Below are 14997 nucleotides of genomic sequence, written 5' to 3'. Positions count from 1 at the left end.
GTGGAGGAGGAAATGGCTGGTATTTTATTTAAAATGAATTGAAATAATGATACAAAATCTCGTAATATTATAACTTTATTCTCGAATGATTTTATTTCTTTTCCCTTTAATGTTTGGCCATACGACTCCGCCTTACATATCCGTGTTCTCACCAGATAATAAATTATGCCTAAATGAAAATCAAGAGGTTTTGCAAGATAGATGTGTTGGTTCGCTCCTCCAGTGAGGCCCCACCCACAGCTGTTGGCCCCACCCACAGCTGCTGTCCTTACGCCTGTAAACGCCCCTGTACACAAGCATGTTGTTCTCTCATTATTCAGTGATTATGTAAGGAATAATGTCAATCACTGATACTACAGAGAGTTATTTTTCCTATAAGTGGACGTGAGTGTAAAAGTCATTTTAGTCGTGGCCTCATAGTTCACTCTCTTTTCTTTTTTCTTTTTCTTTTCAGTGTCCAATGAAACCGCAGAATCTTCTTCACGTCATGAACCTTACATGTCAGTGGGTGTGAAGGAGGAGATTTGAACTTTGAGACTTCATCACAGCAACAGTGTCAGTGCAGTGACAGCTTTATAAGAGCAGCACAGCTGTCTGTCTGTTTCTGTGTGTGTGTGTGAGTGAGAGTCACCAGCAAACACCATGTCGTTCATACTCATGAAGAAAAAGAGGTTTAAATTTAAAGTAGACTTTGACCTGGAGGAGTTGTCGTCGGTTCCTTTCGTTAACGGAGTTTTGTTCTGTAAAGTCAGGCTTTTAGATGGAGGCTTCGCCCAAGAGTCGACTCGGTGAGCATGTTTGCTATTTATAGTTTGACTGCTGGAGTTAAATTTAAGCTTAACTTGTTTTGTCCACTGTGTGTTTACTTCACTAAATTATATGGTTAATTCGCGTATAGTCTCGAATTTTACTTTTCTTTTCGCTTGGAAATTCCCCAGCCTCCAAACAAACACGTGTAACTTATTAGTCAGCTACATAAACTCAACCTCAAACTAGCTAACTAACTAAGCTATACTGTATATTTGTATTGGCTAAAGGCTAAAGCTAACAGAGATCTGTTTTATATTAACTTACCTTGTCATCAACTGAAGAAATGATGCAGAAAAAGCTGTGATTTGATATATCAAAAATATCATTAAAAAAGGAATAATTAGTTCACACCGCAAGGAAAGAAAGAAAGAAGTTTAACAGTTCACATAATGAGCAAATTATTATTTTTAATCTTCTATTATTGTCATTATTGTTATTATTAGTGGCTGTAGTTTAATAGTAGATAGTGTATCATGACTACAATGGCTGAAGAACCTATACTTTTTTTGTTTGTATGTTATCTATTTGTTTTCCTATTGTTTTGCATTGACTTGTGTTTCAAAGGAACTCACATGGTCAGTCCTTCCTTTGGGTCTATGATTATAACTGTTCGTAGCTTGTAGCACTTAAGTGAGTCACTCTGGAAAAAACAGACACAGGCTCATTGCTTTGCCATGGCAACCGTCTGCTGCAACAAACTGTAGCGTAAACACTGTCAATTTGATTTTACCCACGCTCCAACCACAGCTTTCCCTTTTTTTTCTTATTGTTTAATTACAACATTATGCAGTTTTATATTATTTCTAGGTATGTTATTAATAATAATAAGAACTAAATAATCTAGAAATATTAAAGATTTGACATTTTGACATTTTGTCATTTTATCCAAATAGCACAAAATCAAATAACACATTTTCAGTTTTCAATCTGTCTTTTGCCAGAATAAACTTAAGTGTGTTTCTCTCTCAGGGAGCCAGTCCAAGTCCACTGTGTGCACTGGAGGAAACGATTCACTTTCCTGTGTAAGATGAGTGCTAATACTGGGACAGGTGTACTAGACCCCTGTGTGTGCCGGGTGTCTGTGCGCAAGGTAATGGGAAATGCCTTTGTTGCCATCATCATGTGTTTCTGACACCACATAAATGCATTGTAGTGCTTTTTTGTATCTGTACTGCTACTATCACAGCACCTAAGTGTGCTGCCATTAGTCTCAAATATTTTAATGGCAAATTTAACCCCACTTATTTTTGTGTTTTGTCATTTTCAGGAGTTGAAGGGTGGGAAATCTTTTGCAAAGGTAATACCACATCTAAAATGTACTTACTGCCATTTGTTGTGAACAGTGGCTTCAGTACAGATGACCCATTAGAACAGTCTTGCTAGTTTCCGGCTTTAGTTACTGATTTAAAAATCGGTGAAACAAAACTCACACCATGTTAATCAATAACTTAAATGATCAGTTAAAGAATGAGGTATTTCAAGGTGTTATGTCAGAAACCCGCACTGTTTCCTTAAATCTGAAGGTGGATTGCTTTTCTCAAATGTAGTTTATTGTATTAACAATGAAAACCTCAGGACTATGTTTTGGCCTGATATTTGTGAACACTTGCTCTGCACTTAAGTGCATGAGTGCTATTAAGTACTGTTTCAATCGAGTCATTTTTTTGAACACCTTAAACAGACGGATAAACAGTTCACACTGATCTGATCTTGTGTGCAGCTGGGCTTTGCTGACTTAAACCTGTCAGAGTTTGCCGGGTCTGGCAGCATGACTCGACGGTGTCTCCTAGAGGGATATGACACAAAGAACACAAGACAGGACAACTCAATTCTCAAGGTATGGTGATGAAGCAACACACACAGTCCCACAACCCTCCATTTTATAGTGTGGGAAATGCCCTCAGGAGTCTCTACCACACTGTCATTGTTTGGTTTCTTGAGTCCAGTAGTGATCCTTTAACATGATAATCATACAAGACCTCTTATCCTATGTGTGGATCTAAATCAAATCACCAGTTCTTGAGTTTACTAGCAACAATCAACACTCTTGTGTTTGGGACCGTGTAACTGATGAGATTGATGGAAAAGTTGAACGTCCTGATTGTTAATACAAGACATGCCTGAGCCTGTTACCTGGTTGTTACATGGGGACAAATTTAAAGTATGCAGATTATACCTGAGGCGCAGATTTACCATTATCCTACTTGTATCAAAGTCTCTATTCTGAATTACAGAAAATTGTTAGTGACTCTTTTTTGCCTTTTTCTGCCTCAATGCTTCAATAGCATGCCACTTTAAAACTAACTGGTATTACTGGTTTTTTTTTTTACAGGTCATCATTACCACACAACTTATGTCTGGAGATCCCTGTTTTAAAACGTAAGTGCTCCTCTTGACCTCAGTCGTCTTCTTTATTTATTCAGTTTGATAAATGTAAGTAAGGAAGTCGGTTTTACATTTAACTTTATTCAAATATATAGTTTTCATTACCAAAAGCACACTCTCTTGCCTGACACCAAGTTATGACCCATTATTTCGTAGCTGGGATCTTACCACATTCTTATCTAAGAGCTAATCACACCTTGGTCGGACATTAATCTGCCCAACCTCAGCAGTGAGCTGCAGCTGATGTTGTATTTTCATTAACGTCAAGAGCTGTGCGTTGGGCGGCTTGTCACACAGGAGATGATATTTTATGACACTCCTGGCAGACCGTCACTCACCGGAGTATTTACCTGCATTCTTTAATGTTCCAACACCCGCTCTGCTGTCTAGGCAAATATTAAGTCGAGGATAGCACCGTCATTCATCCCACGCAGTGTTACTCATTGTGTGTGTAAGACTTAACAGCTCACAGCCCAAAGATGACGTTCAGTTCAACTTTTTTTTCACTGTCTTGCATTTTTCGTCTTTGTCCACGCCTTCACTTTTGTCAAACCTCAGTAACAGAGAAGTGAGGGTGTTAGTGTCTGCTAAACTGGAAGTTGTTAAAAAGTAATCCAATAAAAAAATGTATGTATTTATTACCTCTGCACTTATACAGTAACTTAGACATAACTTGATCACTAGACTGCTGGCTGTGTTGTTTTGATGTGTTTCAAACACTTTGCCATAATAGTTTTATCCACCGTCTACTGTATGTGGTTTCAATCATTTAAAACCATTACATTACAATCTGTGTGTGGAATGTTTTAAGTGTAATTTCTTCCAACCTATATAAACTGGTTTAGACAGTTTTGTTTATGTGTCATTAGAGATTGACAAATTACTTTAGAAACCCGATGACACATTTGATTTAGCTGCCATCTGTGTTGCCCACAGTCCTCCATCTACAGCCATGACTCTGGGAATCCCACAGGATGAAGGAGAGCGCCTCCTAGAGGACAGAAAGGGAGGCAACATGCATATATTCCATTCACTCACTGGTATGTGCGTGTGTTGTATGGCATTTCACCATGAAGAACCAACAATATCTGAGGAAAGCAGTTTAAATGTAGGTTTGTGCACAGTTTGACCTTTTCTGATATTTTTAGAGATCCCAAAGAAGTCAGTATCAGTCCCAGAGGAGCTGGTCATCTATGGCCACTCGAGAAAGTCCAGCTATGCAAGTCAAAAGTCAAAAATCTCAGGTACTACACATTGAAGCACATACTTATTTATTTTCCCGTTTTTAACAGTTTCACAATCCATAAACTTAGTCTATCACACCTGTAGGTTACAGCTCAAATCACTCCAGTTTAATAGACCTGAGCCATCGGAGGAGTGCATCAGGAAGTTCGGCCTCCACAGGCACTGGCTGCGTCCTGGAACCCGTTAATCAGCAGGTAGACAAAGGAGAGAAGGAGAGCAGATCCATTCCACCTGTCTCTGCTACCAGTCAGCATGCACCTGAAAACCCAACTACCCCTGTCAAGCCTTTTAGGTAAAACACTCATTTACAATGACTGACTGAAACCAACATCCACTCTTTTTCCACTAAAAAGTCGTGTTGGTTTCACAGCGAACTGTTAAGACATGCTAAGTGCTATCATACAAACAGTATGTGATACCATGTACTTAAAATTGTTAAAAGACATGACAATGAAGTTATTTTAAAATGTATGTAATGATTTCTTTCTTTTTTACTTATTTCCTTTTTTCACGTATATATATATTTATATGTATATATATATACAACCTATATAAACTGGTTTATATACACACATGTATGTATGCGTATATATATATATATATATATATATATTCCATCTTCTGTTTCCCCAGTAGACATCCTGTAAAGCAAAACTCCATGGAGAATCAGTTGAAGAGAGTCGATGCCACCAGGGTGGACGCTGATGACATAATAGAGAAAATCCTGCAGAGCCAGGATTTCAGTCATGGCATCTTGGACTCCAGTGCAGAGGGTGTGTACTCAATCTGTGGATTTGTCTATGCTCGCCTGGAAGGTTTCCTACTATCCTGCTGATGGGATCAAATTACTGTCAGGCATTGCAGTGCAACACAACACAAATACTCTTTGACACGATGAGTGATGATTTAATGCATATGTTGGTGAATTTATAAATTAGACATTAGGTTGAAAGTATTTATTGGTAGAAATGTTATGTACTACCCATATGTTTATTTGTATTTGGTATTAGGTTTTCAAAGACTTAGATTAGGCTTTAGGATAAGGTCACTGTAGATTCCTCACATGCCTGGACAAGGGAGGAGTGAGCCAAGGAATACCATTTTGGTTCCACTCCTCAGCCTCACCATTGGATGTCACTAATTCTTACACACTGGATCTTTAAGGTTGTTTATCAGTTATGATGTATAGTACAGCACAACATGCTCCTGCCCTGTTGTTGTCCTTCCTCATTGATATTGATGTAGCACACAATTTTAGGTGAAGAAATATATGTCTTTTTATCCTATACCTTTTTTTCCAACTCTTTTTATTTGGATTATACAAAGGGTAAAAAAAATGACAATTGGTGGTATAAAACAGTGAATAACAGTGAGACACTCCAGACCCCAGAGTATCCCTAATCTTTAGTCATTTATTTCTAGAAATCTTTTTTATTTTTTTATTTTTTTCAAATCCAACTGTGTAAATTGGGTGACAGTATCTTTACGTTTTGGATGTATGTGCTTGTGGTTACAGAGGAGGGGCTCAGCTTGTTTGTTGGTCCTGGTGGGAGTACTGCCTTGGGAAGCCAGCACACGAGGTGGGTGCGATTATCTAACTGGAAAGTGTTGTTGCTGTGAAGACATAGGCATTTACGATAAATATTACCTATACTATTTATACTAAATACTTGAATTGCAAACTTGCTTAACTGTGGGCAACACAACTGGCCATAACACTGCCTGTTTCTAAAATGTACTAAGTCGTACTAATGTACTTTCAGTGCCAATAGATAGTTAGATTTGCCCATAAAAGAATGCCCACAGTCCGATCAGATAACCACCCCGCTTCCTGTCATATAAGAAACATTGCGAAATTCTCTTTCAGGGTTGCAGCAGGAGTCTTTGAGCAGGTGGTGTTCAAGCGCTAGGCTATGGTAAGCACTCTGTGGCTGTGGTAAGCATGTCCCGCCCATAAGGGTTGTTGCATTACACTAATGCAGAGGAAAAAAGACTGAGTAGGGGAGATGCCAGAGGAATTTACTCAGGCTTCACTCCAGGACATTTCATTTCTCTTATGTAATCCCTTCTGTTGATCAGGAGAGTCCTCTAGTGTTCATGTTGAGTATGTGAAGGCCACATTATTGGAACATTAAACTGTAGTGATGGAAATAACTGGTGTACTGACATGTCTTCTTGTAATTTAAAAAAGTGTATTGAACCATTGTCTTTTTTACTATGTTAATTTGTATATATTGTTAAATGAAGGGATTGTGATTGAGTTATTACAGGTGACAACAAGTGCTAAAGTTATTTAAAATAAAAAAATAAAATATTTACTGTGTAACAGATAATGTTGGAAATTGGGACACATGTTGTCCTCAGTGTCATATATCTTGGTAAATAGAAAATTGACCATGTGGTATTAATGTTAAGTGGCACTGCTGTGTGTCTGTAACCCAAAACACCTCTGTTCACCTGGTTGTGAGGGGGCATATATGCAAATACTTATTTTGTATGTGCATGGGTATGTGTGTGTTGTCTGTAATCAAAGTAATTTAAGCACATTTTTCTTTTTTTATAATTGGCAAACCTTAACTGTATATTTGTTTATCATATTTTAAGTAAGCTATGGTCCATGTAATGAATGTAAGCTGTGTAAAACAAATGATATTTTTTTTAAGATATCTATGAGATTCTGAATGTTGACTGTATATTTAAGGCCAAATCTGTAAATAAAAAAAGATATGCACTCTTGATAAGAATCACTTCCAGCTACTCATTGCACTAATTCTCAGTAATAAATGTTTGTAATAAAATAAAAGTTGGGAAAAAAAGATTTTATATTTATATCAGGAGGCCACCATTTTGGATCATCATGTTTTAATAGTAGCTGCCAATTAATAAACTAATCATCTTCTATGGTATCCTGCTAAGTGTAGGATACGTAGGTCCTCCTATGTGAGGAATGTAGAACTGCAACATGCAACTTTACCAATAGATTTAGCTAAGATTTACACATTACACCTTTAATTACACTATGATTTTTATATAATCTATAATCTTGTTGTATATACAGTATACTGTAAGCATATTTGTAGCATAACTATATTTAATTTCTAGAGCTGAAACGAACAATAATCAATGAATCGATTATTAATCGATTACTAAATTAATCGACAACTATTTTGATAATTGATTAATCGGTTTGAAGCTTTATTCATGATTATTAATATATTATATGATTATGATATTGATATTTTCTTCATTACTTTGCTCTGGATAACAAAGAAATCATTAAAAGTCAATCATTTTGGTTTGTGGACGAAACAAGACATTTGAGAACATCATCATTTCCAGGTTTTACAAACACTGATCAACATTTTTTAACGGTTTTCTTATATTTTATGGACCAAACGATTAATTGATTAATCGATTATGAAATAATCGTTAGCTGCAACTCTATTCGTTTCACACTATTACTGTATACTTGTATTACATCCTTTTACTATACCGTAGCTTACTATAATGTTAAATATGTCATACTCTTGTAATACCTGTAATACCAGTATTTCCCTTTTTAATATTTCACTGCTATTAAAGTTTGGGAAGTATTTCCAATCCAAATTATTTGTAAAGCACATTTAAAACAGCATATTTGACCAAAAAAAGCAAATATTTTAAAAACACAAATCACAAACAAAGCACAACTCACATACCAAGTGGAAAAATTTATTGATTTGATCAATACATTCTTGCATGATTACAGAGATTATAAGTAATTGGGGATATGGTATGTTTGCAGATCTATTCCACGTAAATCACACATGTAAACATTGTGTTTTTTATTCAGAAAGCTGCTCCTCCATTTATTTCTAAATTATTACATTCTATTTTTGTCCAGACCAATATGGCAATGACAAGGGGAGGAATATTAGGAATGTGAATCAGTAACGTCAATGGTGTTTTCATTAGATCCCAAAGTTGATCATTTTTTTCAATTACAAAGTGCGAATATAGAAAAAGTTAAGAAGGAGACAAGGACCAAAAACGGAACGGTAACCGTGGTGACGGAAATATAGTCACAGTAGCACTTCCTCTCATACTGCACCAACATCGGTACACTTCCGGTTCCACCTCGCGTCAGGACTCAAGCTACGCCGACGGCGGGAAGCTGTTATTATCGATTTAGCCACAGATAGTCATCAGCTGAACCACCAAAATTGTTCGAAATCGACAATTCATCATCTTACATTAATGGACCTGTAGACGGAAACACGCTAACTGCACGCAAGTATAGCGGCTTGGGATTCGTCTAGCATGGCTAGCGTCGGAAACCAGCTGCCAACACAGGCCGTTAGCAAGTCTGCGCCAGGGAAACATGGAAATGTACTGCCCCTGTGGGGCAACGAAAAGACTATGAACCTCAATCCCATGATTCTAACCAATGTGCTGTCCTCTCCGTATTTCAAAGTCCAGCTTTACGAGCTGAAGACCTACCATGAAGTTGTGGACGAAATCTATTTCAAGGTAACATTAGCGACTGCTAACCCGCATGCTAGTTAGGTAACCAGTGACCGCATTACTGAAACAGTAGTGTGCTGCAGTAGCCAAAGACAAGAAACCCGTACCAGATAGGGTTACATTCATGTAATTTAACTGTCCACTTATTTTACCTACCTGATTTAGTAATTACGATTTATTTTTATGTACATGTCAAATATTTATTGGCGATCGGTGACTGCCATTGTAAACAGCATCGTTCAAAGTGGCGCCTGTTTCCCTCAGAAATTATTTTAATAGTTGTACTGTTTTGATCATGTGCATGTTAGCTTCATGCTTTAAGAAGTTATTAAGAAGTTCTTGGACAGATGAACATTATTATTATGGACACGAAATAAGCCATTTTATTAAAATGTTACAGGCCACATGCCAGTCTCACTGTTTCTCGTACAGGCGCACCAGGGATATAAAGATTCGAGATGAATAGCTCTTAACCGCCACCTATCTGGGAGTTCTTAAAAAAGAGAGCTGTTAATAATTTGTGATAGGGATGATTACTACTCCATTTTCTGATTTCAGCTTGTTTGCTCTGTACAGAACTGTAATGTTTGTGGACAAAACAAGACAGTTTATGTATTTAGAGGTACAACTAATGATTAATTTCATTGTCTTTTCAAATCTGTTCATTATTTTCTCAGTTTATTGATTGGTTGTTTGGTCCATAATGGACTCTGAAATTATCCATATATTATCAGTTCTCAACTATTTTAATAATTAATTTGATCCGTTGGATTACAGATAATAAAAAGATAATAATTCATTAAAATTTTCACATTTTTTTTAGCTCCTCCTAGGTCTTTGGCTACATCTGCTCCTATACATCTTGCTATATTTTGAGCTCTGCTACTGTGACGGGGGAGGTTGTAAACTCTCTGTTATTACCATTGTGGTCTTTTAGCTTTACAGAATTTAGTTTCATTTTGCAATGTATCAAATTTTTTTCAGGTTTTTAATCTTAACGTCAAATGGCTTTTCATAATCACACTTCCTAGTGTGTAGTTAAGGCTTATTGTTTCTGTGCCCACAGGTGACTCATGTTGAGCCTTGGGAAAAGGGAAGCAGAAAGACTGCAGGCCAGACTGGAATGTGCGGAGGGGTAAGTGAGAAGTACGTGCCTTTTATTCCCCATCTCTTACCCCTTGTATATTCTCTTGAGTAGCTTGGGTGGAGTTTCAGATCCTTCTGAAACTTCACCGGATCCCATGTTTCTTTGGATTGTCGTGATAGACCCACACTGAATGATTTGCAGTGCTTTATAACTTTGTCATCTCCTTTTAGGTGCGTGGAGTCGGAACTGGTGGTATTGTGTCTACTGCTTTCTGTCTTCTATACAAACTGTTTACTCTCAAGTTGACTCGCAAGCAGCTGATGGGTCTGATCACTCACACAGACTCACCGTACATCAGAGCACTTGGTTTCATGTACATAAGGTATGTCTTTGTATCATCATATTATGTGAAGGTGTATATTAGCCTCTAATGAGAAGCCGTGGACTACAGTGAATATAGAACTGATGCATACAAATTGAATAAGATAAATGCAGCACGATTGTGTGATTTGAGCTCTATTTTATTCTCCCTCAGGTACACTCAGCCCCCAAATGACTTAATTGACTGGTACGATGGGTTCCTGGATGATGAGGAGGTATGTCATCTCGGGTAATAATTTAATGTTTCTTTCTCTCCATTTAATACCCTTCTACGACACCCGTCAAAAGCTGTCCGTTTCCCCAGTGTGATGCTCATAACTGATTTTTCACCTTTGCCTTCATTTGGCTTAATTGTCCTCAGTTTTTGTCATCTAAACCTCAGTAGCTATGTTACTTGCTCACTGCTCTACTGCTGAGTTTTATCAGGGTAAGTACCATATATATAATGATGAGTCAATTATTTAGTCCAATGTGATATCAAGGCATGCTTTCTTTTTATGAAAAGATGTTCTCAGGACTTGTTGCACAAATCAAAATTTTGATAAATTACAATTGGGGAATTCGTACAAACACACTGATTACACATGTCAAACTTGGCATTATTCTAGTCTTTTTAAACTGATCTTTTTCAAAATGTAATTTGATCCCATGCTGTGCAACCAGGCCTCCTCTGATGTTCTGTTGCATTATATTTGAAGTGATCATTTGAAATCCTATTCAACTGGTTAATTGCCCTGTTTTTTTCTTTAGATGCCTATTGTGCGGCAGGTGAATTGGATATTGTATCTCAGCACTGTGTTGGTTTGTGTGTGTGAGTGCAAAGCAGCTGTTCCCTACCATTTTCAGTAGATAACTATTCAACTGGTGTGCACTTACCTACCTGTTCAAATCTGTGCTTACACTGTGAGCATTTCTATTCACCCAAATGTTGTTAGGAGAATAAAATGGAAGCCATGGCTTCTTTGACTTTGCCCCTCACACTAATTGTTTTAGTGTTATGCACTCTGTTCCCTTTATGTATGGTTTTTATCCTGTTCAACCCGGCGCAGACTCACTCACTGTGACACATGCATATCAAAGGCATGTTTACCTTTGATTGTTCTTGACATGCAGCATACCCACAGAAAGCTGAGAAACTCAGCTAAAAGCTCATAAAAAACATTCTTATGTTACAAAGACTAAACGCCAAGTGATCAAAACACCATAACACTGTAAACATAAAAAAATGGCACCGTAGAAAAGTCTGATCGACAGTGGAGACTTAACAGATTACAACGTGACCATTTATTAGGGATGCACCGATATGACTATTTCCGCCGATACGATATCCAATATTAATATTGCTGCTATGGCCGATAAACGATATCTACTGATATCGATATATGTTTTAAACTGTCATATGCCCAAACAAATGCCGCCTGGCCTCCCCTTCCCGACACACATACACAAACAGCAATTAGACGGGTATAAACATCGGTTGTTAAAACCGGCGCAGTTTTACTCATTGAACCGATGCTGATATGTTAAAAAATGACGAACATCGGCCGATAACAATATTAATGCCGATATATCGTGCATCCCTACCATTTATATCACTCTACAACCAAAACTCACGGATCCAGCTGCAAAATAAGAGCAAAACAACACACTTTCAAGAAATACAACCACAAATGTTGTCTTACCTTTGCCGTTGAGCAAAACAACACCACAACAAAACCGCTTCTATTGGAGAAGACTACCCAGTATGCTTTGGGGACTGTTCCTGGTCTGATTGGTCATTCCAGACGGCCATTAGCTTGTTTTGATTGGAGAAGTGCGAATGTCTGTCAAACTACGTCATACGCATTTGCGTCCTTCTGACATGCGAACGGAGGGTGCTACGTGCATTTGGGGACTGCAGCCTGATTCTATTGGTTTAGAGGATTAAAACAAGCTGTCAATCTAGACCTGACCTAGATTGGTCAATGCTAGCCGGAGCTATGGCCCTGAACAGGCTGAGGCTCAGAGTTGTCTCTGACGCTCCAGAGAAAAATGCCCCAATTTTTTTATTATTATTTTTTTAATTCAAAACAAGTTTTTATTAGACCAACAGTGACATGTAAATAAAATTAAATGGGTTTAACAATTTTTTTACCCATAGTAATCTTAAATGGCATAGATACTGCCCAACTACTGTAATTTTAGTCTGCTTCACTTCAGCATCATCAGAGTTTTTAAGCTCCTAATGCACATTTTTAAAGGTGGTATTTTAATTGAAAGGTGATAATTGCAGAGATGTACTCTATTTAGTTTGGGCATGTCATTTTCAAACAGGGACCCTAAAAAGAGGGTCAGGGTTGAAGAGGTTTTAAATAGTTAATTGGCTAGCTTGATCAACAAAGCTCACTTTGTAAATACAGACTTTTGGAATTAACAGGCAGGTTAGTTAAGGCAAACAGTTGTTATATTGATAATATTGTTTCCTCTAGGCAGAAATTGTAAAAGAAAAAGAAAAAATTGCATTTTATTGATATGCAAGATTAAGCTAGATGAACAGAGGTGAAGGTTCAGTATTTGGTCATCACAAATTGCATTTTGATTTGAGGCAAATTTGTAAAAAACAAACAAACAAATACAACTTCCTGCTTGTGTGCTAACTGTCTCTTTATGGCTCTTGGCCATTGTTTCCTTATAGGAGCTTGATGTAAAGGCAGGAGGTGGTTGTGTGATGACCATAGGAGAGATGCTGCGCTCATTCCTAACCAAGCTGGAGTGGTTCTCTACTCTTTTCCCCCGGATCCCCGTGCCTGTGCAGAAGAGTATTGACCAGCAGATGAAGGCGAGGCCACGTAAGATTGTTCAGAAGGAGGAGGTGCAGGAAGAGGAGGAGGAGGAGGAGGAAGAAGAAGAAGAAGGAGCACCAGCAGCAGCAGCAGCCACATTTGCAGATTCAGGAAAGCAAGGGGAACGGTGGCGCTCCAGGTGAAAGATTGACAATATTGTGCTGGGCGAGAGTTATTGTGATTGTATGGGTTAGGGTTGAGTTAAGTTTATTTTGCCTGACAGTTGTGGTTCCTTTGTTTGTAGGACACCCAGACGAACGCCCAGCCCACGAAAGTCGCCCAAACGGTCAAGGAGCAGGAGCCACCAGCGTGAGCGTGACCGTCACGGCCCCAGCTTCGACCGAGAGCTGGAGAGGGAGCGTGATCGCCAAAAGAAGGAGCGAGACGGCAGGGACCGAGATAGGGACAGAGAGAGACGGCGATCCCGCAGCGCAGACAGAAACCACGACCGACGAGAACGTAGAAAAAGTCGCAGTGGCAGCCGAGAACGAAGAGGCGAACGCAGAGACAAAGAGAGAGATGGAGCGGAAGACAGAAACAAGAGGAAGGACAGGGAGCACCATAAGGATAGAGGCACAGAAAGAGAGAGGTCCAGGGATAAGAAAAGTAGGGGAGAAACTGATGACAGGAGGCACAAGGATGACAGGGAGAGGCACAGAGAAGAGAGGAAGGCCAAAAGGACGAGTCGGAGTCGAAGCAAGGAAAGGAAGCACAAGAGTGGAGAGGAGAAGAACAGGAAAAGAGAGCGCAGCCACAGCAGAGATAGAGACAGAGATGGGGAACGGCGTTCTCACAAACGTAGTCGTAGCAAAGACAAGAGTCATCACCAGCGCGAGACCAGTAATGATCATAGTAAACATAGTGAACGCAGAAGGAGTCACAGCACTGACTAAATGTCGCCTTGCAGCAATATTACTCCTTCAGTTCCCCATTGGTTTCTTCTTTTTATCTTTACCCAGTTGTCTGATCCGTCACTTGTGTTAAAGACTAAGTATGTGAGCACGCCGGACCTCTGGATGTGTCGTCTTTGGCCAATGCAACGTTACTTTACCTTTCTGTGTTTCCTGCCTTTTTTCACTCAAGATTAGATCCTTGATAGTCTTCACTTGAAATTCGAAAGGAGGCAAAAAATGGCATTTTAATTTCTACGGTTGTTGTTTTTTTTTCTTGCCCCAGGATGAAATTGGGTTTGTATATAATGTTTTTGAAGCTGTCTACACATCACAAGTGGTCAGGGTGGCCTTATTCACCGTTGTGGGTGCGGTCCATGTAGGAAACTCAGCTCCACACTGTTGTCATATAGATTATGAAGAATAGTTGTTATGTTCAGGCCGCACGAAAGCCATTTTTTACTATATTACAGTGATGTCTTCATACCTAAGCTGTTTTATCTGTTGTTTTTCAATTAAACATGCTTTGAACAGTCGAATGCCGATGTTAAAGATTCATACTTGAGTGGTGATGTGGCTCACTGGCTTGAGATATCTGTCACTGATTGTGTGTACACAGCCTGAAAATGTTTAATTCCTCCAAAGGGCAGTATGCAAAGGGTAATTCATTTTTTTATTACCACACACACTTGAGCCCTGCTTGTGCTGTGATTGGGGTTGTTGCTCTGTTGCATTTTGTTTTCTATTAAAACACTTTTACTAACTTGCATTTTGTTTTTGAATGCCACACAATCGCAGCGCGCTGTAGGAACAGTCAGACGGTGGAAATAGAAACGCTGAATGCAAACGAGGGGTTTTAAAAAGCAGTTTTATT

The 14997-nt window shown here is 38.6% G+C and overlaps 2 protein-coding genes across 3 annotated transcripts; both read left to right on the top strand.

Annotated features, from left to right (window-relative positions):
- The first annotated feature begins 528 nt into the window (after window positions 1-528).
- On the top strand, window positions 529-7176 carry LOC122775780 (protein FAM102B-like). Of its 2 annotated transcripts, none has more exons than XM_044035953.1 (11): window positions 529-788; window positions 1780-1900; window positions 2078-2107; window positions 2531-2647; window positions 3143-3189; window positions 4132-4235; window positions 4344-4439; window positions 4525-4732; window positions 5077-5213; window positions 5957-6020; window positions 6308-7176. In XM_044035953.1, exons 1-11 carry the CDS (start codon window positions 643-645, stop codon window positions 6348-6350), a joined length of 1113 nt encoding a protein of 370 aa, XP_043891888.1. In that variant the 5' UTR covers window positions 529-642; the 3' UTR covers window positions 6351-7176. The 2 variants fall into 2 exon arrangements, with proteins under 2 accessions (XP_043891888.1, XP_043891878.1); XM_044035943.1 differs by having other exon boundaries at window positions 530-788; window positions 5074-5213.
- A 1354-nt stretch (window positions 7177-8530) lies between these two features.
- Window positions 8531-14886, top strand: prpf38b (pre-mRNA processing factor 38B). The gene is made up of 6 exons (XM_044034970.1): window positions 8531-8949; window positions 10010-10078; window positions 10261-10412; window positions 10566-10626; window positions 13086-13372; window positions 13478-14886. The coding sequence occupies exons 1-6, from the start codon at window positions 8740-8742 to the stop codon at window positions 14124-14126; spliced, it is 1428 nt and encodes a 475-aa protein (XP_043890905.1). The 5' UTR covers window positions 8531-8739; the 3' UTR covers window positions 14127-14886.
- The last annotated feature ends 111 nt before the right edge of the window (window positions 14887-14997 follow it).

This window comes from Solea senegalensis, linkage group LG1 (assembly GCF_019176455.1).
Source record: "Solea senegalensis isolate Sse05_10M linkage group LG1, IFAPA_SoseM_1, whole genome shotgun sequence".
NCBI lineage: Eukaryota > Metazoa > Chordata > Actinopteri > Pleuronectiformes > Soleidae > Solea > Solea senegalensis.
This window is presented reverse-complemented; position numbering and strand designations above follow the sequence as displayed.

Coding starts and splice junctions, on each gene's coding strand:
- LOC122775780 (XM_044035943.1), top strand. CDS start 643: ATGTCGTTCATACTCATGAAGAAAAAGAGGTTTAAATTTAAAGTAGAC. Junction 789..1,779: donor TTCGCCCAAGAGTCGACTCG/GTGAGCATGTTT, acceptor TTTCTCTCTCAG/GGAGCCAGTCCAAGTCCACT. Junction 5,214..5,956: donor CTTGGACTCCAGTGCAGAGG/GTGTGTACTCAA, acceptor TTGTGGTTACAG/AGGAGGGGCTCAGCTTGTTT.
- prpf38b (XM_044034970.1), top strand. CDS start 8,740: ATGGCTAGCGTCGGAAACCAGCTGCCAACACAGGCCGTTAGCAAGTCT. Junction 10,413..10,565: donor CTTGGTTTCATGTACATAAG/GTATGTCTTTGT, acceptor ATTCTCCCTCAG/GTACACTCAGCCCCCAAATG. Junction 10,627..13,085: donor GGTTCCTGGATGATGAGGAG/GTATGTCATCTC, acceptor GTTTCCTTATAG/GAGCTTGATGTAAAGGCAGG.